Source organism: Acomys minous, assembly GCF_964271855.1.
Source record: "Acomys minous genome assembly, chromosome: 6".
NCBI lineage: Eukaryota > Metazoa > Chordata > Mammalia > Rodentia > Muridae > Acomys > Acomys minous.
The window spans coordinates 68,299,478-68,325,695 of record NC_140487.1 but is presented as its reverse complement, the minus strand read 5'-3'; the positions used below and the strand labels follow the sequence as shown (position 1 = coordinate 68,325,695).

The 26,218-nt window shown below is 44.0% G+C and overlaps 1 protein-coding gene and 1 long non-coding RNA gene across 3 annotated transcripts in view; one reads left to right on the top strand and one right to left on the bottom strand.

The window, feature by feature from the left end:
- Positions 1–19,767, bottom strand: part of PARP12 (poly(ADP-ribose) polymerase family member 12) — a 56,604-nt gene extending 36,837 nt beyond the window's left edge. For both annotated transcript variants that reach the window (XM_084785963.1, XM_084785962.1), the window contains exons 1-6: positions 19,244–19,767; positions 15,521–15,656; positions 12,145–12,436; positions 9,701–9,802; positions 6,364–6,487; positions 1,528–1,723 (exon numbers count right to left, since the gene is read on the bottom strand). In XM_084785963.1, coding sequence (XP_084642089.1) covers positions 1,528–1,723; positions 6,364–6,487; positions 9,701–9,802; positions 12,145–12,436; positions 15,521–15,656; positions 19,244–19,614 — 1,221 coding nt within the window. In that variant the 5' untranslated portion in view covers positions 19,615–19,767. The remainder of the gene's footprint in view (positions 1–1,527; positions 1,724–6,363; positions 6,488–9,700; positions 9,803–12,144; positions 12,437–15,520; positions 15,657–19,243) is intronic.
- A 52-nt stretch (positions 19,768–19,819) lies between these two features.
- LOC311599886 lies at positions 19,820–20,399 on the top strand. The gene is made up of 2 exons (XR_014780045.1): positions 19,820–19,911; positions 19,955–20,399. It is a non-coding gene; the product is annotated as an uncharacterized lncRNA (long non-coding RNA).
- The last annotated feature ends 5,819 nt before the right edge of the window (positions 20,400–26,218 follow it).

The window sequence follows — 26,218 nt, the reverse complement described above, 5'->3', positions numbered from 1 at the left end:
TTACAATGAAAAATTCCCATGTGTTGTAAGGCAGGCCTGGATAATCCTGACATTAAATCTTGGGGTACATCCTGAACTCTGAAACAAATTTAACTTTCCTGGGGCTGGGGCTGGGGGTAGGGAGACTGGCTTGAAACTGAAAATTAGCCAGGCATCGGTTGCACTCACTTTTAATTCTAGCACTTGGGAGGCAGATGCAGGCAGATTTGGGAGTTTGAGGCCAGCTTGGTCTACAGAGAGAGTTCCATGACAGCCAGGGCTACACACAGAAACCCTGTCTCAACAAAATAAAAACAACGAACAACAACAAAAGAGAAACAAAACCTAAAGAACTCAATTATATGAAAGGAGAAGACTGATTCCAAGGTCATACAGCTAACACTGTAAAGGAGACTCTAAGAACCCATCAACTCCACCTGTGTCTCCACACTGGTGTGTAGGCATACCAACGGCATCCACATGCAGCTCATTTCCAGAGATTTCCAAACTGTCCTGAGTGAGTTTACAGATTGTGATCCAAGAGTAAGAACATGTTAAAAACCAAAGTGTGGACTGAACTGTTGGAAAAGAAAGGTCTCCAACCCTGACTGTGAGAAATTCAGTCTGGGGAGCCACCCAGGGAGCCTACTTTTGTATAAGCTACCTTCAGGTCTTTCTGCGTTATGTCAACAGGGCTGCCCTGTCTTCCCCTAAGAGCAAGAGGGATCATGGAATAAAATATGACTGGTGCCTTTGGTAAGTGTTTCTGGCCTGTCACTGATCTCAGACTCTTGTAACCAGGCAAGCCAGACTCACGGATCATGCTCAGCCAGCATCTCTTATCTCTTCCATGTCAGGCCCTAGCTTCTTTCTCTCATGCTCCTCACTAAAATGGAAAATCTATCTAAATGAGGCCACATGTAGGTATGATAGTCTCAGGATACTGGAGAAGAGAGGAGGGAAAGCAGAGGTCTGTGGGGAGGAAGGCGAGAGCAGCCCGTGAAGCTGGCACTAGGGAGACACTATAGAAGAGGTTCCATAAATAATTTTACTATGGAAAGCAATCCCTACACAAATGGCTCTCTCCACATACTGCACTTCTCTAAGTCCTCAGAGACTCCTTTTGATCTCAGCCACCTTCAACAGTGAGTTACTTGGATTGGGTTCCAAATCAACTGCTGTTATAAATCATTATTCCCACACATTTGCAGCTTCTAAAATTGTGGAAATACTCAAGAAAAGCAATCTGAAAGCCTTCAACTTTATGCTACAGTTATACTAGGCACTAACTCCACAGTTTTCTATTAACTAATAAACTCAATGAAGAAAGCTGACATCATGACAGTTATTTAACAGTGAATAACATTCATGAGTTATTTAAGATTAGCTCACAAGACAAGGTATTTAATCATTCAAAGATAGGCTTATAAAGATGCAGGTATCTGGGGATCCTGGTGTCTACCAAGCATGCTCCCTGGATCTCTGTGCTTTTTCTTAGAAAGCATCTTCATCTTATACAAAACAGTCATCCTTTTTCATCACACTTACTTGTCGTCCATATTCCTGCCAAGAACCATACTCATCCATCCAGTACCAAATCCAGTCAGTGGTGAGGATGAAATGTGGGGGTTTGGTGACTGAAGAAGCTGTGGAGAGTCGGCGAGCCAGAGTACTACCAAACTTCATGGAACCAAAGTCTAAATTATCAAAGTGAAAGCTAGTAGCTGACCCTGTGTACACAATACTGCAAAAAAGAATGAAAAGAAGATTAAAACTTCACCAACTAAACAAGAGAGGTCGTTCTGTTTCCATGTGTGAAAATACATGAAAATACATGATGAGTAGATGCACATACTCAGTTCTTAAAATGTTTCTGGAGGTGGTGTAAGCTGCTTTATTTACAAGATCATCACTTCTACTTTGTAAAAAATAAGGGTGATACAGAAGGCTGGTTGTCACAAAAATTCTCTCACTGTAAATACAGAAAATGCTGGTTAAAATATTCTTTTTTAAAATAATTAGGGAGAAGATGTGGCGAAGGCAGAGTATTGGCCTACCATAAACAGTACCCTGGGTTTGATCTCCAGGGATACAAAAATAAAATACATTACTAAGCTGTCAAAAATAAAGGTAAATCCTTAGAAAACAAAAATGACTATAGTTAGCACGTACTGAGCATTTGCCAGCCCCTGCATAAAATAATTTATGTATAGAAGATTCTATCTGTACATCCCTATGGAATGAGGCAATTATCTCCATGTAACACATGGGAAAGCAAAAGCCCACGAAAGCTAAGAAACACATGTGACCAAAACAGCCAGCAAACAAGGCATAAAGCAGATAGTCTGGCCACAAGTTCAGGCTCCTTTCTCAATGTGATATTGCTCAAAGATCAAGGGGAGTCACAAAACCAGAGAAGAAAGTGAGGACAGTATCAGTAATGACAAGGAGTTGTGTTTTTATGTCCAAGGCAGGGGGTAGGAGACACATGCAGACGTAGTGTCTGAGTAAGAATGGAGGCCAAATCTAAGGAGAGGTTTCTTTTTTATTGAGCTATTTTCATTTTATTGAGTGATTTTCTATTTTCATTTTGAGGCAGTCCTTAAGTTGCCCAGGCAGGTCCTGAACTTAGGATTCTCCTGCCTGACTTCCCAGCTAGATGGGATTACAGGCCTATGCCTCTAGACCCAGTCAGGAGCGACACTGCTAGCCAGGCTTGTTGTCACAGCTGTCAGGACTTGGGAGGTCCAAGCGGGGCTAGAAGTTCAGGTCATTCTCAGGTACACAGTGTGTTTGAGGCCCCAGCCAGGGTTACTTGAGACTCCATCTAGACAAAGGAGAGACAGGGAAGAAGGGTGAAGGAGATGAAGGAGGAGAGAGAGAGAACAGAGACAGCATTCTGTGTAGCCAGGTCCAAGGAACGAGCCTTACAAAGGCAGTCAGGAAGGAAATTCACCTGCATACGCAGTGACTCTGGAGGGAAGAGAAAAACTCCCCGAGGACTTTCAACCAGTGAAGCCTTCAAGTTTTGGGATGTTTCACACGTCTATGTGAGAATTAGCTGTAAAGATAGTGGTTCCCAGAAAAACAAACATAAACTCTCTGGAGGAACTCACCTCACAAGAATTTCCACAAATAAAGCTTCACCAAACATGAACTTAAAATCAAACATATGTGTCACACAACACATGTGGAAACAAGATTGTGAGAAAATATAGTTTGACAGACATAAATAGAATCAGACTGCTGAGGCTGTAAACCAGCATTCGAAGATACAAGTATGTGTAAAGTGGTTCTTTTTAATTATAAAAAGTCTACATTAGGATTAAGAGACTAAAAATAACAACAACTAACCAGAGGTAAACTTCATGAGAAAACAAGAACATTTATGAATAGTAATAACGGATCATGCATGCATTGTAAGTCACAGATGGACTACTAGATCTCAGATGAGGCTGAACAGTGGCTGGTACTCTGAGAAGAATTCCCTAAATGAAACCAAGGGAATGAGAGAGCAGTTAGGAGAATAGATAAAGTAAGGAACTCTGAGAGCACACAATGCACACACGTGGTTAGAATTCCAGCAGCAATTGTAGAGGAGACCAAGGCTAAAGGCTCAGAAAGTGGGCATATGTATGCATAAAGCATAAAGACAATGCTCCCCAAACTCACAACAGTCTATGTAATTTCAAGGTAAAAATACAGGAGAGTAATCTGTAAGCTGATGAAAAATTGAAATTCCTGAAAGGGAAAGTGGCAAGAAACAGAAGGAAGCAGGGAGGAGGAAGAGGAGCGGGGACAGCCTTTGCCTGACCAGACCCCAGAACTCGGCACTCAGCTTCAGTGGGTGGGACAGTGTGGGACTGACAGGCAAGCACTACCCAGAGGCCAGAAAAGATGATATTTTGTAACAAAAATGAAAATGAGCTAAAATGAGCTAAGGTTTATTAACACTTTACCAAGTTTAGCTCTTTTTGTGGTTTTAAAAATAAACTTTCGAAAATGAACAGTCATAGAGCTTGAATAATATGAGTGTACTTAGTAGTTTAAATTTTATGGTAGGTATTTTAATCATGAGCAAATTAATTAAAACTTTTCAAAGTAGTTATTGGAGAACCTGGTGCTTCACCTAAGAATGAAATTGGGCTCAAATTTAATCACATAAAAGAGAATTTAAATATAGTGCTATACTTAAAACGTTTACTTTTAGAAGAAATTTAGAATTCTTTTGTTATTACAATAAAGGAGGATTTCTTAAGACATGTAAAGTACAAAACCATAAAGAAAAAGATGGATAAATATTTCTCTGCATTAAAGAGAGAAAGCACTATTAGCTGACTGAGTTTATTTTTTTAGCTCACATTTAATATCCAGAAATGTAGAGAATGCCTCAAAATAAATGGATAGAAAAACAAAAAAAACCACAGCTCCCCTTACTTCCAAAATATGTTTAAGGATAGACATAGCACAGGAAATGAATCAAAAACAGCCAGTGAACACATGGAAATTTTTTCCACTGGAAATCATGGCCATGCAAATTTTACACTCTAGACTGGCTAGTATGTAAATGCTCAGCAGTACTAATATTGGGAGGGCACGTCATTAAATGCTGCTATCAGGACTGGAAAGTACTATAATTACCTGGAAAACAATTTGTTATCTCCTGACAAAGCCAAGGACAAACAGCCAACCTCCCAGAAGACCACTCTGGAAGTCCCTCCTGAAAGTCCCCCCATATAAACACATGTATGGTGCACAGAAGATTGGCCCAACAATCTCAGGCCTGGCAGGGTGGTACGCCAGCCCTTGGGCAGTATTAGCCAGATCAAAAGTTTATGGACAGTCTGTGATGCATGAAACCCTGTCTCAAAAAGCAAAATTGAAAAAATTTTAAAGGAAAAGAAAAGAAACCACAGTAGTGCTTAACTCTTTGCCTATGAGTACACAGAAAATGGTTCAGCGTATAGGTCCGCGGTCCAGCAAAGCTAGCCTAAGGTGAGAGAAGTCAGAGAAGACAACCCCAGAAGGTGAGCTGAATGCAGAACTATCTAGGGTGATGCGGACTCTGTATTCTGGCTACACAAGCAAATACATTTGCCAAAAGTAACTGAGCTGTACACTTACGATTTATGCATAACATGGTCTGCAATTTGTTTCAAATAGAAAGCTTATGGGTGGTTGTGAACTATTAAATCTTCCTAAGGGGAATAATTTGTTTCACATTCTTAGCCAATAGCAATTTGCACATGTACACTCTAAGTTTGAAAATCATTTTAGATATTCAAATTCTCTTTTTAGGGAGCTCAGTGGTTAAGAGCACTTGCTACTTTTGTCAAGGATCAGATTGTGGTTCCCAATACCCACAGCGGGTGGCTCACAACTGCCTAGACCCCTAGCTCCGGGGGACCCAATACTGTTTTGTGGCCTCTGCAGGCACTTTCACTCACATACACATACATAGACATAGACATAACTAAAAATAAAATAAATTCCAAACTTTTTATTATAATAAAGGTTTATTTATTTTTATTTGTATAAATATTTCATCTGTATGTATTCACCACAAAAGTACAGTGTCTGAAGAGGCCATAAGATCCTCTACAATTAAAGGAAATAGACAGCTGCTACCATGTAAGTGCCAAGGAACCAAACCCAGGGCTTCCGGCAGAACACTGAGCTCTCTGCCTATGCCACCTCTCCAGTCCACAGTCCTAACTCTAACTAAATTTTTTTAATTATCTTTTTTTTTTCAGTTTTTCGAGACAGGGCTTCTCTGTGTGCCCTTGGCTGTCCTGCACTCACTCTGTAGACCAGGCTGACCTCAAACTCACAACAATCTGCCTGCCTCTGCCTCCTGGGTTTTAAATTATCTTTTTGGCAACATATTACAGCATATTTTAACCAAAGTAATAGCTAAGTATTTAAAAGAAGACTACCTGGGACTTCCTTATTTAGTATGAATTGGCTGAGTGAAAATGCTAGGAAAAACAAAAATTAATAACGTTCAGGTTAAACAGTTTGGCTGTGTGACTTTATGGAAAAAACTACAAATTTACAAACTATTTCTTGATTATAATAATAACTTGTGTGTGATCAATCTAAGCAGCAAGTAGTTGAGGTTACTTGGTCTTGGTGCCACCTTTTTTTCTCACATCTTCTTGTATAGAAAAAAGAGGGGGACAGCTACCCAACTGCCAGTATAAACATGAGCTTCCAACTCCAGGTCATGTTTTGTGTGGTGACGCGTTTCATGCGTGTGGGTATTGTGTGTGTGAGTGCACACACAAGTGCATGCACATATTATTGTTTAAACTAAAACCCTTAGGCTGTATCCAGGAGACTGGGCACAAAGCCAGGAAGAATGGTACATTTTCACTCTCCTACCTGTCTTTACTTGGATCGCTATACGCCTCTTCAATAAGCTCCATGTTGTCCAAATCCTTCCATTTGCCTCCATCCAAGAACTGCCATCGATATGGCAGATGAAAATGAACTCGATGGCACTTATCTAAAATAGAAACATAAAGTAGTAAGACACCTTAGCAGTAGACAGTGTGTCCTTACCCTACAATTATCAATGGGAGTGGTCCTGATCACTGACTGGAGACATTCTGGAAAGTTATGAGGAAGTGATGCTTTGTTAGTGCAGTTACACCTGGGCATTTACATACTGAAATACTATGGGTCTTACTAATGTGTCTTCCCTTTAAACAACATATTACAATGGGTTTTTTTTAATGTGTTAGTCTAGAATGTCATTTCATGACCATAAAGAAGTTGTTCCCAAGAAGGTCATTGGCCTCAGCCCTTCAGGGGCAGTTAAGCTGCTCCTTGTCCCTATACACATAGGTATGTGGATGGGCAGAGGTCAGATTCCCGACTTATCTCCAAAAAGAATCCATCCCAGAGTCTACCTCGATGGTGGAGGCCTATAGTCCCAGCTGCTTGGGCTGAGGCAGAAGGATCACAAGTTCAAAGTAAAAATTGGGTTGGAAAAAAAGTTCAATGACAGGGCATTCTCCTGGCACAGATAAAATCCTTAGGTTCAACCCCTACTAGTGGGAAGAGAGGGAGAGAAGTAGAGAAGAAAGGAGGAAGAGAAGGAGGGAGGGAGAAATACATTTAATCTCAACACATCCCATTGAAGGTGGTTTAGCAATATGGTTTCAGCTGCAGAGATGCCCTCTGGTTGCTAAGAGAGCCCCCTCTTCTTCAGCATACCCATGAAGGTCTTTACATACACTGCTCATCAGGGCCCACGTCCTTCCGTCTACTTCTGTCTTCTAGGTGCCACACGGCTCACTGCCCTCCCGCTTCAAACCCTTGCATCTTGCCTCAACTTTGCTTATGCTGGCTCTGACACTTCCTTTCAAAAGCTCTTGAGTTACTGGTACATCTGTGCAGAGATGGTGAGGAGGATAGAAAGGAGAAAAGGCCTAAGAAGTGCACCGCACTTAGACATGGAGGTACAGCCAAAATGTAAACTATTAGAAAGAACTCAACCAGGTGCAGAATGTTCCTATATACAAAATCTGAGATGGAGAGATTAGTAGCACTCTAATTAAATACACATACATATGCAGTTGTTCCTTATAGAGGTATGAGGAAAAACTTCCATCATTCTGCATGTTTCAAATTGAGTCTTAAACCGGGTGGTGGTGGCGCATGCCTTTAGTCCCAGCACTCAGGAGGCAGAGGCAGGTGGATCTCTGTGAGTTTGAGGCCAGCCTGGTCTACAGTGCAAATCCAGGACAGCCAAGGCTACACAGAGAAACCCTGTCTCGAAAAACCAGAAAAATAAAACAAAACAAAACCAAAAACCAAATTGAGTCTTAAGACTATATTATATAGTCTCCAAAAGAAAGCAACTGATTAAGTGAAGCAAAGAAGGTACAAATGTGCTACATATACATTTAATATAAAGAGACATATGTACCAGTACACGTGTAACATCTTTCTAGACAGACACCCAAAGACCAGGAAAGGCATACCTAGTTGCTAAGAAAAAAAAAAGTTGATGAAGATCCACTTCTTATTAACTATAGTTAATCCATTTTAATTCAAATATTAAAATAATGAATTTAAGCTTAGTTAATAGTTGAAAATTAAAATTTCTAGGGCTAGAGAGAGACTCAGGGGTTAAGAGCTCTGGCTGCTCCCTTTAGAGGACCCAGGTTCAATTCCCAACACACACATGGCAGTTCACAACTGTCTGTAACTCCAGTTCCAGGGGATCCACTGCACCAGGCAGCATGTGGTGCACTTATGTGTGCATGCAGGCAAAATGCCCATACACATAAACAAGTCTTTAAAAAGAGACCCTGTGTGAATATAAAAAAATTTTTAAACAAAATTAAAATTTGCTGAAATCTGTACATTCTTTCTCGAAGTCAGATCTTTTTCAGGTTCTCCAAAAGGTACTGTGGTGAAGGAATACCAAAAAAGAACATGTTGACATTGCTAAGGCTTGTTAAAGAACCGGCCAGGAGGTGTGTGGACACAGAAACAACAAAAACAAAACAAAAAACAAACAAACAAACAGAAAAAGAACACTAGGTCAAGAGGCCTCAAGAAAGAAGCCGGGGGTGTCCATGCTAGGAAAGCTCTTAAATTCAACAAGGCAGGACACAGCAATCTTAGGGACTTGCAAGTCTTTGACTTGTACACTATGAGCTTACATGACTCACACTGACTCGGAGACCTACTGGACTCTTGACAAGGAATGAGCCTAACAATGAAGCCCTCAGTCAAGTTGTATTTATGGTTCAGAGGTTGTGACCAAATCAAGAGTTCCTGCTCCCTCCCTGAAGAACACTAAAGGGAATGATTAGAGGTGAACAGAAAACACCCACGAGGGTTCAAAGCACCCACATCCACCTCCCTTTCCTCCCAGGAGCTCTTGAAATGACAGGCTATATAGAGAAGAGCAAATGTAAAAAGTACTAGGAAGCAGCTAGGCAGTGTGGTACACACCTTTAAGCCCTGCGCTCCTGAGGCAGAGGCAGGTAGAACTCTGAGTTCGAGGCCAGCCTGATCTACTAAGTAAGACCAGGACATCCTAGTCTACTCAGAGAAACCCTGTCTTGAAAATACAAAACAAAACAAAAGGCTAAGCCATCAGTAAAGAATACAAACAAAGCTTTTGTGATAATATTGACCCACACAAGAATTACTATCTGTGGTAAAGCAAGGCAAGCAGGGACCACTTGCCCAATACTGAAGGAACCCTGAGCAATCCTCCAAGTGCTTCACTGAAGTCTTCCAATTTTTGAGACTCCCCTAGGCCCACTGTCACCCTGCATAAGTGGCAATTGTCTCAGCTTCCACTACATTGAGTAGCCCCATTTCATGACGTTCTGTGGCCACTTGACACTCATCTGGTACAGATTCAAAGCACAGCTTCATTTTTAAAATGCAAATAATTCCTTCCATCCTCAACAAAGCAGATTCAGAACTAGTTTGGCAAGACCTTTCCTCTCTGCATGCCTTTGATCCCAGCACTCGGGAGGCAGAGGCAGGCGGATCACTGTGTGTTCGAGGCCAGCCTGGTCTACAAAGTGAGTCTAGGACAGCCAAGGCTACACAGAGAAACCCTGTCTTGAAAAAAAAAAAAACTAAAAACAAACAAACAAAAAAGACCTCTCCTCTCTCAAGGGGTGCCTCAAGCAGGTATGAGAAGCAGTTTCCCTCCCGTGAGAGGGAAGAACAGCCTCTAACTTACCTTGAAAGCTACAACTTTTCCGAATGTGGTACAAGCAAATCTGATCACTCTCCTCCTGGCTAGGAGTTCCTGGTGACACAGAACCTGAGCTGTCTTTTCTTTCTACAAAGAAACACCACAAAATATGTCAGCTTCCATTGACACTTTTCATGTAGGATTATAGTATTTCAAGGCTAAAAAAGGAAGAAAGAATGTATTCATCTCTCTGCACAAAAGTGGCCTAGGCAAACTGGTAAAACCTATCCTTCAAGGGATAAAAGTACCCTAGTCACACAGGTAGGTAAGCACTTGACTTTTAGGGTAAATCCTAGAACACTCAGTACACAGATTTTTATTAAACCCAGGAGACCACATTTCAACTCTGAATGTCCACCCAAGTCCCTAGGAAAGGAAAATAGAAGGTATTTCTAAAATCATATTTAGTTCCTATGGAAAATATTTGTCAATAAAGTCTTTAGAACAGGGTACTAAAAAGAAAAGATATACCTGTCTTGTTTTAAAAGCCTTACAAGTAAACTAAAATTAAGAACATTTTATTTGAAGATGAAAACTTACCATATATTAAGTTCTTTCAAAGTATACCTTGCTCACTACCCTTCCAATGAGTCCTTACCTATTACAGTTACCCCATCCACTTAACCCCAAACAAGACTAAGAAAACTCACTGAAAACCTTTCCTCGTTTACTCTATCACCTGTCATTCTGTTATCTGCATCTTCATTTCATAAACTCCCAGGTATCCCACAGAATGGCCTCAAAACCCACACCTGGGAGACCCTGACGTTCTCCTGCTCTCTCCAGGATAGTGACTGCTTTGAGACCTGAGTCACTCAGCAGTAGATCTGCCCCTCATTTTTTAATAAACTCATAATCTAGATGACACTCTAAACATTATTTAAGGCAAAATCTTTGTATATCTGGAGATCAGTAAAGATATCTGAGGAGACTGAGAGGACAGCTCAGTAAGTGCTTGCCTTGCAAGCTTGAGGACCACAGTTCAATCCCCCAAAACCTACATTTGTAAAAACCTGAGTCTGACTAGAAAGAAGGCTCAGCAGCTAAGAATACTGGCTGCTCTTCCAGAGGACCCATGTTCATTTTCTAGTACACACAGTCCCTCACAACTTTAACTCCAGTTCCAAGGGATCTGACACCATCTTCTCATCTGTGGGTACCAAGTAAGCAAGTGATGCACAGACAAGCAAAACAGACATGCATGTATTATTATATGTTTGTTGTATTATGTTACATATATATTATGTAACATATGTTATATATTATTAAAAAATCAAGTCAGGTATGGTGATGCATGCCTTTAGTCAAAGCAGTTGGGAGAGAGAAGGAGGTGGATCTTTGTTGAGTTCAAGTATAGCCTAGTGCACATTGAGAACTTACCTCAAAAAACACAAAACATATTTCTTTTTTTAAAGCTGGCCATGATTTCGACACAGTAGCATATGCCTATAATCCCAGAACTCGGGGAGGCAGAGGCAAGCGGATCTCTGTGAGTTCAAGGCCAGCCTGGTCTATAAAGTGAGTCTAGGACAGCCAAGGCTATACAGAGAAGCTCTGTCTTAGAAAAACAAAAAAGAAAAATAAAATTGTATACATGTATAAAATCACCAAAAAATAACTAAAAATTATTCCTTTAAAAAAATCTCTACTAGGGCTAGAGATGGCTCAGCAGTTGAGAGTGCTGGCTCCTCTTCCAGAAGACCTGGGTACAATTCCCAGCATCAACACAGTGGCTCACAACTATCTGTAACTCCAGTTCCAGAGTATCCAACATCTCCTCGCCTCTGCAAGCATCAGGCATGCATGGTGCACAGACAAGAAAAGCACCTACAAACATAAAATACTCAACTGATAATTCCTCTAGCCCCCTGTCACTAAGCTTGAGAGACACTCCCACCACACTCACCCATAATGATGGGTTACTATGGGCTAGGCAGTGTCTAGTGCTGAAAAGAACCAGAGAATAAGCCAAAACCTAACAATGAGAGGGGAACTTCTCTCAGCTTACTCACGGCAGGAATATGACCAAGGCCATGGCTTTACAAAGGCCTGCTTGCATTCATTCGCAATATCATAAAGAATGTCACTGGTGGATGCCCCCAGAGCTGTATAACCAGCATCCCAACTCTAGGTCCCTCACTGAAAAGAAAAATTCTCCAGAGCGTGGAAGGTAATTACACAGGGGAGACTAACCTCACCTCAGTGCAGATCCAGCTCCTCTAGAATTAAAATGCACCAGCCCTGACCTGCATCAACTCACATCTTGACTGTGTCTAGATTTCAACCATCCTCACAACCTTCTAGCTAGGAAAGGATCAATGAGTCCTCCTAACAGAGGTTCACACTTACACAAAGTCATATTCTATTTACTAGCCAACAAAAATTCAGGCCCCAAACCCAAGGCCTGTAGCATTTCCCATCAGCCTTACCAGAAGTGCCCTGTGGACCTGTAGGAGATCTGCTGAGGGCTAAGCCCTTGTTCTTGATGTCATATGCATTCTGGTAAGTAGAAGGCAGCCTGCTCACCAGGTCAGAACTTAAACCCAACCGTTCCAATTTCTCCAGATTCTCAGAGTTAGTGAGCTCGTGAGACCTCTTACAGCTAGTGCCAAACTTGCACTCTCCCTGTAAGTAGTACTGGCAGATATGGAGTTTAATACATTGCTTTTGGAAGGAGCAAGAGCCGAAGGGTCCATCACCTTTGTTGTAGTGTAGGCAGATCTGTTGACAAAGAGGAGAAAAGGCATCATCCCATGAACACTGTCCTCAGCACACCTCAATGATCACGCCATGGCAGAAAGGGGTCCTCATGGTCATGTATTGTTCCATTCGCATGAGCCGTAGAGAACTCATCTCTCACTTAAGACATGGACACCAAAACACTCCCTAAGCTAAAATACACTCCAAACTAGAGCCTCCCCTGGGAAGATCCACAGAACTTCAAAGAGGCCACAGCAGTAGCAGCCACCTATCCACACCAATCTACTTGCCCTTACCCACACACAGCCTCACCAAACCAAATACCCATTACTAGTTCATTTCTCCCCATTTTCTTTTTCTGTTGTTCAGATGTATGCATTTTTTAATTTTTTAAATTTTAATTTATTATAATTTACCCAGATTACATCCCAAATGTTATCCCCTAGCTTGTATTTTCCTGTTCCCTGTTCCCTCACCCCTCCCTTTTTCACCCTATTCCCCTCTCCTAGGTCTGTGACAGGTGGGGTCCTCCCCCACCTCCACCCCCACCCCCTCCCCTCCATCACCATATGACCACAGCCTATCAGGTCTCATCCGGATAGCCTGTGTGCCGCTGGGCCTCCCCACCAAGGGGAAGAGATCAAATTGGGGGCACTAGAGTTCATGTCAGAGGCAGTCCCTGCTCGCCCCACAACCTAATTTTCCTTTCAGAATTCAAAGTCAGAGAGGTTCTGAGGGCTACAGTATCTCAGAGTTGGCCGAAAACCGCCCCTTCATTTCTCAAGGGACCTAGCAGACTCCAAAGCCCAACAGCTAGGGAAAACAAGATGGCTCAGCAGGTAAAGGTACTTGCTGCTCAGGCCTGAGGACCTGACTCAAATACCAGAGCCTACATAACAGTGGAAGGGAAGAGCAACTCCCTGGAGTTGTCATCTGACCTCCAAACTGTGGCACAAGCAGACTCTCACTCACCCTTGTATACATATAAATATGTGTGTGTTTGTGTGTGTGTGTGTGTGTGTGTGTGTGTGTGTTTGTGTTTTCATGGCCCCCAACTCCTAATACATTTAATAAATTTTATTATTAAAGTTTTGTTAGCTAGCCACACTCACATAGCTAGTCACTGTATCTGTTGTTTGCTCAGTTGGGTTGTTGGCAAACCCACAACTTTTTTCCTGGTTTGTTGATACAAGGTCTCTCATCACTCAGGCTGGCCTCAATCTACATAGCTAAAGAAAGGATGAGACCTAGTCCTCTACCTCTAACCATCCAAGTGCTGAGGTCACAAACACGTACTACAGTGCACAATTACAGACTTGCAACTTGAACCTCAAATAACTGTTCCTTCTCTACACTCCAAATACCTCAACATGGAAACGGCCCACCTACTGGATTCCTAGACACTACATTCCCCACGCTGTGAAGAAATCCCGTGAAGCTTCAGAAACAGAACTCAGCTCTCTTTCAAGGCCTCTACTCTACAGAGATGGTCTACCCAAGGAAAAAAAGCCAGATATCAATTCTGACGACTCCTTCAACAAGCCAGTCACCAGCTTTTGAGATTCTGTCTTTGAATCTCTGAAATGGGTAGAATCCCATCAATGTCACAGACTGGATGTGACTACTAAACAGGAAAATGTCAAACAGTGCTGACATGTAAGGGGGGCATCCTCATCCTCGCTTGCCTTCCAGCATCCTGGGCAGGCCTCATCTACCCCAAAACACTTTTCACCACTCTCACAGTGTCTTAACCATCACCCAAAAGTCATCCTCTGATCTGCCTATCCCATCATTTGATTTGTTTCCCTTACGGGCAAAGCAGGGTCTTATTGCCTGATCACAGTGCGTAGACAACAGTGACTATTCCAGAAAGCTTAGCTGAATTAAATCAATATGAATTTCCAAAAGTTAACATTTATTATGTGCCAGTCCTGATGCTATGCTACCATTTCTCAAATGAGTGACATTAACTATCTAATATGGAAACATCTGCATTAAAATATGCTCATTTAGGTGGGCACAGTAGCACACACCTGTAATCTCAGCACTCACTCAGGGATGCAGAGGCAGACAGATCTCTGTGAGTTAGAGGCCAGCCTGGACTACAAAGTGAGTCCAGGAAAGCCAAGGATACTCAAAGAAACCTTGTCTCAGGAAAAAAAAAAAAGAAGAGGAAGAAAGAAAGGAAGGAAGGAAGAAAAGAAAGAAAGAAAAAGAAAAAATGTCAATCTAATCTGTTGGCTCAATCCAGTAACAGTGCCAAAGCATCCCATGTAACCTGCCCCATCCATGGAAAACAACCTGCTAAGATCTGCTGGAGAAACTCAAGGCCCAGAAAAGCCCAACAGAGCCAGGGTTCTGATCACAGGGAGGCCTTGTGTCCTCCCCCAGCACCTGTGAGCCTGGTAGACCTGTTCTCGGCATCACGCTATAGTCAGTCTCCCACTCAGCCCCTTCCTTCATTGCCCCCTGCCATGAGAGTCAGCCCGATCCTGACGCTGTCTACAAGCTCTCTATACCTTCTGTTTCTTTCCAATAAACCTTCTGTGCTGCCAATCTTGCCCCACCAAATGATACAGAGGTAACGCAATAAGCTTATACAATCCGAGACTTCATGTCAGCTAATGTACACATTCTCCTGGGTACAAGGGAGTAAGCAGAGAGAGAACGGGGCAGCTGGCTGTGAGGCAGCCCTAGAAGTCTTCTTCATAGACCAAGAGCAATACCCAAGCATGCAGTTCCAACTCCTGCTATTCAGGGACAGGCCAGTCTCTCATCCTGCGCAGTTCTAAATAACACTCACTTCAGGTGCTGGTCAACCTCACTAAACGTCTACAGGGGTGGTGCCAGCCCAACTGATAGGGAAGGAAATTTTTCAAGAAGTACCAAGGCTGATCCAAGATCAGCGTAGCTGGTTATTAAATCTAGCAGATTTAATTAGTAGAGCTGGACATTAAATCCAAGTCTCCTCCATGCAGTGGTTTTTAATCAAAATGGGGTTCTCAGTTCTCTTCAGCACTAAGAGTTATCTATCTTCCAACCACTTGCTTCTAACTATTACTTGAAAAGAGGACCCCCAGCCCCCACCATCTCTCTAGCACTCACTTCTGGTAAAAGCCAGGGGTCATTCTGAACCAAAAGCTGGCAAAGCTCACTATAGGTGAGGTGGTCAACACCATGTGTTCTCAGCACACTCAGGTTGTGATCAGTCTTCAGGTTGTGACCATTCCTACAGTTCTTCCTGCAAAAGAAGCAGAGATGGTGTTACAGGCTAAATCTAATTGCCCGTAAATCCCCAATTAGAGTTCCAACTTCTAGGTCCTCGGGGTGTAAAACTTCCTTTGAAGATAGGGTCATGAAAGAGGCGATTAAATTAAAAAAATAAAATCAGTAGTGTGGCCCCATCCAACATAACTAATGTCCTTTGATATAAAGGTGACTAGGGCATAGACTATATAGAGAAAAAGCTTTATGAGAACTCCAGGAAGACGGGGTCCTCTGAAAGCCTAGGAAACAACCTTAGAAGAAACCAACCTGTCCAACACCTTATCTCAGAATTCCGTCTTCCAGAATTCTGAGAAATAACTTCCTGTTCTTTAAGTCTCTCCATCTGTCAGGTATATCATGGCATTCTGAGTGCTATAATCGCAGCACTTAGAAGCTGAGGCAGGGGGATCATGAGTTCTAGACTAGAGTAGACTAGAAAGCTTCTCTGAAGGGAGGGAAGAAGGAAAGGGAAGGAATGGAAGAGAGGGAGGAAGGAGAGTGAGAGAAGAGAAAGTGAAAGAGAAAGACAGGGACTGAGGGAGGGGGAAGGGAGGGAAGAAGAAAGGTCGGGCCACTCGGTCTATGGTACTTTGTCATGGTGGCCTTGCCAGACTTAGAGCTGGTGAAATCATTCTTCATGGCATTTTTTCACAAACACTTCCTGATCCTCCCTCTAAGCAGCAGAGAAAAAACAGCTATGCATGAAAACACGCGCTTCTTTACCATGAGACATGAGACTAAACAAAGCCTAGGGCCCAGGTCAACACTTCTCAGCAGGTATATAATGAGAAGGGCAGGACCATCGTGTGAAAGTGTCACAGCACACTGGCCACTCAGTAAGCACTTAAACATGGATAAAAACCTGAGCAGGGGTGGGGCGGGATAGCTCATGCTTTAATCCCAGCACTCGAGAGGCAAAGGCAGGCAGATTTCTCCTGGGCTACATAGTGAGTTCCAGGACAGCCAGAGCTAGGTAGAGACTCTGTGTCAACCCAACCCTCCACCCACCTTCCTCTGGGGTAGAGGAATGGCTCAGGAGTTAAGAACACCTGTATGGGGTGTCTCACTAACACTCTCTTCTAGCCTTTGAAGGCAGCTGCACTTATGTGCACAACTCCCTGCACTCTACCCCCATACAGACACATGATTTAAAACAATAAAATAAATCTTTTTTTTTTTTAATGCTAGGCAGAGTGACTCATGCTTCCAGGTATGGGTACACGTAGACACACACACTCCTGGGCCAGCCCTTGGGCAGCTCTCCTTCTCCACACTTCCAACCCACAAGCATCTGGTAAGCACTTATCAACCAGTCACTGGAACTCCACCCTAAGGACTCAGGGACACATATTTAATAATGCCTTGGTCACCTGGAAAGCCAGGCAAGCAGCATGTGCTTGATGCAGACACTGCCATGTCTCATTTAGCATCTGTAATGAGCATCTTGAAGAATGCCAAGCTCCTGATCTATCCCGAAACCCTTTCTCCCACTAGCTCCCCATTTCTGTGCAAGTTAACTTCCCTCCTCCTGTGAGGATCAAAAACCATGAAGTCATCCTTGACTCTTCTCCCCCAACTGGTAAAAGTAAGGGAAAAAAGTGGCAGGCTTGAGGTCAGCTGTGGTAAGAATACAGTAGCAGAAAAGGGAAAAGGCACTGCAGAGTCAGGGCTGGGGAGAGGAGTAGCCAGGATAGGCCCCTGGAACAACAAACAAGCCACTCAAAGGGTTAGGGGAAAAGCTAACAAAAATGAGAAGGGAAAATAACTTGGTGCTGTCAAAGCCAGAAATACCAAATAACTGCAACAATGCAACTAAAACTCATTGAGCATTCACTATGCAACAGAGGTTGCCCCTAAATGCCTCATGAGCTAACTTATTCAGCCCTCAGTGAACCTGTGAGGTAAGTAATCTTATCATCATTGAGGGAACTGAGAGTCAGCCACAGAGCCACTTGTCCAAGGTCACCAGCCAGCAAAGAACAGAGCTGGGTTGAAACAAGGTGACTAGCTCACGGGACCACAGTCTTGGTCACCACACACACTGCCTCCTGAGCACAGGTCCGCTGTCAGGGACTGAAGACGCCTCATTCTTGCATGGCAGATTTCTTAAAGAGTTCCACGCTCTCTGTAGCGCCACCTTCTCCTGTGGAGCTGTACTTCTGTGACCAGGGCCACAGTACTTACCACCTGGCAGCTTCCAAATCAGCATGTGAGCCTTCCGTCTTCCTTTTAAATACAGAACTCAAACACTCTCTGGCTTTCAGACCACAGTGGAAACAGAAACAAGAGTCACCATCCCTCCCACAGCCTCTCTTCACATTATCATCCTCTCCTGCTTCCCCAAATTTCTCACACACACGTTCTTCCAGATTTCTAATCTGGATTATTTCTGAGTAAGTGAGTCCTAGAGACCACATTTCCCAGACCTTACCCCTTAGGTAGGGTCGGGAGACAGCTTCTGGTAGATGGGATATTTATCACTTCTAGACCTGGCCCACACAAACTTCCCAATAGACTCTCTACTGCCCACGTTTTCCTTCAAACCCTACAACTCAATGCTTAGAACTGCCTCAGAAGTGTTGAGGGTGCAGCTATATTTGTCAGCCTGGATCCCTGAATGACTGCATGGGTCATGGTTACTAATCCAAGGTGACTATTAACATGACATCATTAAAAAAAAGAGGAAAAAAAAGTCTATCGTGTTACAGAGAAAGGAAGCAGGGGAGGAAAGAAACTAATTCTAGATAACTAGACTAGCTTCGAAGCTGGCAGCCTCAACATACTCTGCTCAACATACCTGGCATCCACACCACTACCCAAAACATCTTCCTAAAATGCAAACCTGATGGCTGCCATCCCAACAGCCCTTATTACTTTCAAGGTGAGGCCCAAATTCTTCAGTATAAGCAAATTTTACTAATCACCTACTACACTCAGGTGCAAGCAGAGAGCCAGCCCCGACTAATAAGGTCAGTAAACAATGTGATGTGGAAGAGCTTAAGAGGAAGAGCTCAAGAGGACATAATCTTTTAGCTCCTGCCAAAGAGCAAACCAGGAAGGGCATTCCAGAGAGGGCAATGCCACCAAATGAACCAAAGCCTGGGGTGGGGGTGTGCAGAAGTAACACCCAGGAGGGTCTGTGGCTAGGGGAGGGGGGGGGGAACGCAAACCAGTTCCCTATGGGTTTTTTGAAAATCTGAGTTTCGGCTTCTCAGCAGGCAAATAGGCGTTGAGTGGCACTCCCAAAGCTTCCTTAGGGCTGCGGTCGTGAGCCTTGCTGCCTGCCCCTCAAAGCTAGATCTCTCTCCAACTAGCCCTGGGGGACCAGCTTCAGGGAGCGACACCGCCATGCCCAGCCAGGTGTGCCTCCTGGTACCACATTCTATCTAAGCCACTCCAGCAGCACACATTAACTTCAACGAACGTTCTTTCCGAGTGAAGGACAGGCGAGGCTGTGGAACCCACACCTCACCCGCCTTCTGCCCCAAACTCTGGGAGTAGAGGGGTGGGGGGGGCGGGGGGGGGGCTGGGACCTCTGCTCATGGTCGCCGGCGTCCTTACCCGGTCCTCAGGAACTTGCAGGCGCCGTAGATGAGGAACTTGCAGAGATGAAGCTGCGCGCAGAGCCCGGTGCAGCCCGGCTTGGGACCCTGGTGCGCGCGGCACAGACGCAGCGACGACACGGCCAGCACCACTCGCTTCGAGGCCGTCGCCGTCGTCCCCGCCGCCGCCGCCACCGGCGGCTCCCCAGCCCGGCCTGCACCTGCCCGCGAGGCCACCACGAAGCGCCCGCGGTCCCGCAGCAGCCGCTCCAGAGCGTCGGCTCCCAGGCTCGTTCGCAAGCGGCGCCGCAGCTCCGCCAACTCCATGGCACCCCCAGCGGCGCACAACACCTGGGTCACCTCGGCCGCGGCCACCGCGGCCTGGGCCATGGCCGTCGGATCGAGGTTTAGCGCGGACGACGGCGGTGTTCACGGGGCGGGCCCCCGGGGCCTCACTGCTCCGCGGGATGGAGCGACCGGAAGGAAACGAAACCGAAAGCGAGCCCCAGCTGAGAAAACAGGAGCAACGGGGCCCTTGCCACGCCCCCCCGGGCCGCAGCTGAGGAGCCTCGCCTGAGGGCCTGCAGCTGGGCACCGCGCGGCTCGACGGCGGCGGCCGGCGCGCGCGCGCGCGCGCACTGAGCGGCGACCCGGAGTGTCTTCGAGGCGTCGCGAGGCCCGAGGCGCGTTTCCTCACCGGAGGCCCCCGCGACCCCTATCTGAGAGAGAGAGGGAGAAGCGGCCGCTTCTTTCGAGGCAGCGCTCTCGGAGGCCCGGCCCGGGAGACGACGAAGTTCAGTCAGGGACCTCGATCTCGAGAAGCTGAGAGAAGTTTCCAGACGGGCGCCTGCCGGTTGCGGCCGGTTGGCGGAGGCTTGAGGGGGCTTGTCCGCGGCCGGCGCCTTCAAGGGGCTCAGGAGTCGCCCAGGCTGAAGCGGGCTCCTCAGGCGGACCGCGGACCTGGTCCCACCCGCGCCCCTCACCCCCCCAACACATGGAAACAACCGCTGGGCAAGGCTAGACCCGCCTAAACGCTACTCTAGGTTTTTTTTTTTTCAGCTTTTGTCGCGGATTTCGTATTTCCCACAGGAAAAGGGGGAGGTACGGCCGTTTTTAAAAGGCGGTTATCTCTTCCTTTGCCCCTTCTAAATAAAGATTGTGCACATTTTTCAAGATTCTCCACCGGAAAGGACTCATCTATATGTTACCCTGCGAGTTAAACGTTCTTGGGGGTAAGTAAATGGGGGGAATTCCTATTAAAATAAGTGTGGCTTTTGGCGTCCCCATTCCTTCCTCCAGGAATCTTCCAGAAATAAAAGCGTTAGTAAATCACATGCACAAGAGAGGACAGAGTGAGAACAATATGACTGTTATTCAGACTCTACGGCTTTAACAGGCATATTAAATCTGCCTTTGACCTAGAAGGACATCCATATGTTGTGGGGAAAGATCGTTGAGTAGAAATGGGGCTGCAGAGATGGCTCATTTTGCTGCTCTTGTGGAGGACCCTGGCTCAGTGCGCAGCACCCACATAGCAGCTCACAAAAGTCACAGCTGCTTGTAACTCTTATTTCCAGGGGGGATGGGACAGCCTGTTCAGACACCAGGCACACACGTAGTGAACAGACAGGCAAAAACACACACACATACAATCTGAGTAAGCAGCAGCATGTTTTTGAGCATGGAGGAAGCTCAGCACTTTGGTTTCAGCGGAGTGAGGGAGTGCTAGGAAAGTGGAAACAGGAAAGGTGATGGCAGAACATTGGGAGATGAGTATTTATAAAATTAGTTTAAAGCAGATATAAAATTTAAGTATAAAATACTACCAAAAATGGGGATCTGAGGGTATAGCCCCTGGGTTTGGTCCTCAGGGAAGTGGGAGCAGTATTACTACAGAAACAAAATGTAAGCAAAAAAAGAAAATGGAGTTAGACCAGACCAATGGCAAGCCCTGGGTTCCAGTGAGAAATCTTGCATCAAAAAGATAAGTTGGGAACTGGATAGATGACTTAGCAGAGAAAAGTGCTGGCAAAAGAAGCCTGCCAACCTGAAGCGGACGGAGAGGAGAACCGAAAACTATCCTCTGACCTCCACATGTGTGCTTTGCCATACATATACATCATATGTACATACACACAATAAAATAAAAATAAGGTGGAAAGTTCCTGAGAAATGATAACCAGTCTTGATCTCTGCCCCCCCCCCCCAGATGAACACACCACAAAAAAAGAGGGCGTACTGGGGCTGTAGCTCAGTGGTAGACTATAGAAAGCACGCAACACTAGGCGCCATCCCCAGCAGCAGTAAACCTCCCAAAAAGTAAAAAAAAAAAAAAAAAAAAAAAAAAAAAAAAAAAAGTATAAAGACTAGATTGTCAGAAGGACAAGTGAAAATGAATTGCGGGGGTGAAGGGCTATACTTTTTGTGGTTTTGGTATTTTGATTATTAAATCTTTTTTTTCTTTCTTTTTTTTTGGGGGGGGGTCTTTCAACATAGCCTTGGCTGTCCTGGACTCACTTTGTACACCAGGCTGGCCTCGAACTCACAGAGATCCCCTGCCTCTGCTTCCCTGAGTGCTGGGACTATAGGCATGGCCATCACAACCAGCTCATACCTTACTATTTTCAATTTTGCATGTCAAACAAGTGCTCTTCCACAAATGTTCCCCCATTTTAATATCATGCGTGGCTGAAAAGGCAATGTCTGGTTTTTTGTTCTTTTTGTTTGTTTGTTTGTTTAAAGTGGGGCCTTCCATAAAAGCAGTGAAAAAGCTGGCAAATACTATTAACTGTTTCAGAGCTCTGGGAGTTAACTAAAAGCATGCAGCAACTCCTCCAGAATGTAATGGAGAAAAGCAGCCAAATCTCAGCAGCAATCTTTGTAGCATTTTCTCCTACTTGAGTTCTATCATACACCATGAAGCTCTCTGATACCCTTGAAAAATGACAACTCATATTCCTAGTATCAATACCAAGGAAGCAGACAGGATGGAGCTCTTTCAAAGGCTCATCCCAAAGAACACTGTGGAGGGACTCCTAAAAAGGCATGTCTGTATGTGGTCTTGTTGGAACTAGTAAAGTCATAACAATGTTCCTATTCTCCCAAGAGAACACAATTATCAAATATTTTAATATCATGGCTGAAGCAATGAATAGCAGTTGATGAAAACAATAGACTAACCAAAAAGTTGAACAATTATGGGCTTTGAAAAGTGCCAGTATAAGCCGGGCAAGCCGGGCATGGGGGTGCTCACCTTTAATCCCAGGACATCCTAGAAGAAAAGGGAAGAAAGGCCAAAACTATATTTGATGGAGATCATTACATACCCAAATTCAGTGAGCTCAGTGTAAGAGAGGCTCAAGAACACCCAGCTAATTATATCATAATTAGTCTGTTGGAAGCTAAATAAAAACCTTCAAAGTGGTAAAGGAGAGGCAACTAACTCATTGCGTGCAGGGAAGCCTCAACAGCTGATTTACCATCAGAAACCATGCATATTAGAAGGTAGTAGGGGGCTGGAGAGATGGCTTAGAGGTTAAAGGCACTGACTGCTCCACCAGAGGTCCTGAGTTCAATTCCCAGCAACCATATGGTGGCTCACACCCATCTATAACGTGATCTGACATCCTCTTCTAACCTGCAGGTGTATGTGCCGGCAGAGCACTATATACATAGTAATAAATATTTTTTAAAAGGTAGTAGGATGGATGTTCAGTGCCAAGAGAAGAAAGGAAAACTCAAATAATTCTATATTCAGAAAAACTATCTTTCAAACATGAAGTCAAATGTCAAGTCATTGTCAGATAAAAGCTGACTGAGTGGGCTGGAGAGCTGGCTCAGTGGTTAAGAGCACTGGCTGCTATTGCCAACGTCAGTTCCCAGCACTCACGTGGCACAACCACTTGTCACTGGGGATCTGATGCCCCCTTCTGGTGTCTAAAGGTGATCCATGCCCATACACATACATTAAAAATAACAAATTATCTGTTTAAAAAACTGACTTAGTTGCTAGTATTAAACAAAAATACTAAAGGGAGTCTTTGAGCTGAGAGAAAAGGCCGCTGAGTAGTAACTCGTTCTCAGGAAGAAAGGAAAGGCCCCAGTAAAGGTAACTGTGGGGAAATGAAAAGCTTTCATTTCCTTCCATCTGATTTTAGAGGCAATAATTACAAACATTACAAATTATAAGTGCAGAGCTAGAGAGATGGTTCAGGGGCTAAGCTGCTCTTCCAGATGACCTGGGCTTCCCTTCCGAGCATGACGGCTCAGTAACTTCAGTTCCAGGGGATCTGATGCCCTCTTCTGGCCTCCTCACTTAGATACATAAAATAAAGGCTAAAATGTTTGCAAATGATAAACATAACAATCTACAGATCAGGTAGGTAAAGAATGGAATGAAATTAGAAATCAACATCAGGCACAAATGCAGGGAATTCACAAATGCGGGAACATACAGCATCCTCTTACTAAGTTAAAGAGGAGCTCATAAAGGAAGTCAGATAGAGCTCAGATGTTAAGAGTACCTGCTGCTCTCCTAGAAGACCCTGGTTCAGTTCTCAGCACGCACATGGTGGCTCACAACTCCAGTTCCAAGAGATCGAGTGCCTTCTGGCCTTGGTGAACATTCATGTACGTGGTGCACAGACATGGGTGCAAGCAAAAACACCTATGTATACAAAATATAAATACTTGGAAAAAATAAATCTTGTGAGGTGTATGCAAATGTTTAGGGAAAATGAATAGCTGTTAATGCCTACACTGAAAAGATCCCAAATCAATAACCTAATATCCTACCTTACAAACTAGAAAAATAATATCCAAAAGAAGTAATACAGTAGAATAGAAATGCATTAAAAACTAGAAAAAGAATGCAATGAATCATTAAAACCAAACCTTAGTTCTTTGACATTTTAAAAAAACAATACCAAATCTTTACCTAGAATGACAAAAAGACTAAAATTAATAAGAATAAAAAAGGTCATTATTACTGAACTTATAGAAATGAGGCTTATATAATTTTTATTAAATTTTATTAAATTTCATAACCTTCAACATTACAGTTTTAATGGTTTTTTGTTTCATTTTGAAGATTTATTAATTTATTATTATGTATAGTGTTCTGCCTGCATGTACACCCACAGGCCAGAAGAAGGCATCAGATCACAATATAGATGGGTGTAAGCCACCATGTGTTTGCTGGGAATTCAACTCAGGACCTTAGTTCTGAATTGAACTCAGTCAGTGCTCTTAACCTTTATCTCTCTTAAGCCATCTCTCCAGCCCAGATTATATAATTTAAGTTATATTTCTCCTTTCTGTATTTGATGCTTGATGTCTGACTCTGGGCTAAAGCCTAAGCAAACTCACTGGGGTGTGCCTTTCACTTGCAAAGGACTAATGTGAACCTACTCTCACAGCCACCTCTTTCTTTGCCATATCTTACCTTGGGTTCTCACACCCTGGGCAGTTTTTTCTCGTCAATAACTGCTCCAGGTCCAGGTTTCAAACATTAAGAGAGAGCCAGCCCTTGTGTTCCCCACAGGCTGATGAAATTATTCAAATTAGCCTATCCCAATTTACCCTTCATCACCTACTCTTTCTCAAGGACATCTCTCCCAATAAAAGTTCTTGCCCATGTTTCCCCTGCTCTCTGCCTCCTCACTTACACTGGTATTTGCCTGTGTATTCCTGGATGGCACAGTACACTTTTTTTTGTAGAGTTCTCTCAATATAAAAACTTAATATTGATGACAGTTGTGTCTTGCCATACTGAAAATTACATTTAGTATGTGTAAGGATGCACACATCATACCACATGTGGAGGTCAGAGGACAGTGTTTTTTTAAAGACAAGGAAGGTCTCTCTGTGTAGCCTTGGCTGTCCTAGAGCTCACTCTGGCCTTGAACTCACAGAGATCCGCCTGCCTCTGCCTCCCGAGTGCTGGGATTAAAGGCGTGCACCACCATGCCCAGCCTCTGTTCTGTACCGCAAAGGACTGGCATCCATGGTCCCTACATGTCCAGCTTCCAGAGAGTATGCCTGGGAAAGTACTAGTAGAGGTTCAGAGAGCCAAAAGGGACAACCTACTGTCGGCATTCCATGTGGCTGGCCACACCATGCTGGAACCTAAAGCTCCTGTGCATTTTGGTAATCCATCCTTCCCTAGCAGTAATAGCCCCTCTGTTCTAACTACTAAGCCTAGAATGCCTTTGGCATCCCCCTTTGACATTGTAAATAATGCTTTTATTAAACTCTGTAACTGTTCAATTTGAGAGTATCATGTGCATCTTCGAGGAATCTCCACAGATAACTAGGCTGAAGAGAGATACTAGTAGTGAGGTCCTGGAGTAGAAGCAAGACCAGGGAATAGAATATTTATGAAAATGGTTGATTTTCCCTTGGCCTGTGAGGAACTACCATATTGAATGGAGAAATTAAACAGTTTCTCTAATTCTTTTCAGTGCCTAAGTCTTTGGTTAACACCTGTTGCTTTGCTTAGCTTTGTGGTGTGAGGACCACTTCAATGATGAACAAAAAGACATTATGGCTTTTCTCACCTCTTCACTCTGCTGTGGTGAAATCATTTCCAGGGCAGGGCAGTGATGCCATAACAATCTAAGTGAGGATCTGATGTAAGCATGTGTAAGTGATTACGACCCAAAGGTAACAGTCCCTGTTAACAACTGGTACACTTCATTCCAGGACTAGAAGCAATGAGAAGCAGCTGCCAAAGGTTGGGTCAACTCAGGAGAAGGATGTAAGGTTGACACCTGTACCTCAGATAAACCAGAGCCCAATGAGGTGTTAAGGGAAGTTGACTCCATAGTAATATTAACATGTGTACATCAGTCTCTCAGTAGTTGAGACTGAATTGATGCAAAGGGGTTAACAGTAAAATTTGCATATTTGCAGTTAGCTAGGAAAAAAAAAACTGGAGGTCTTACTAAGTGTCTGAGCCACTGGGATGTCTTGTGCAACAGGTGGAATAGTACAA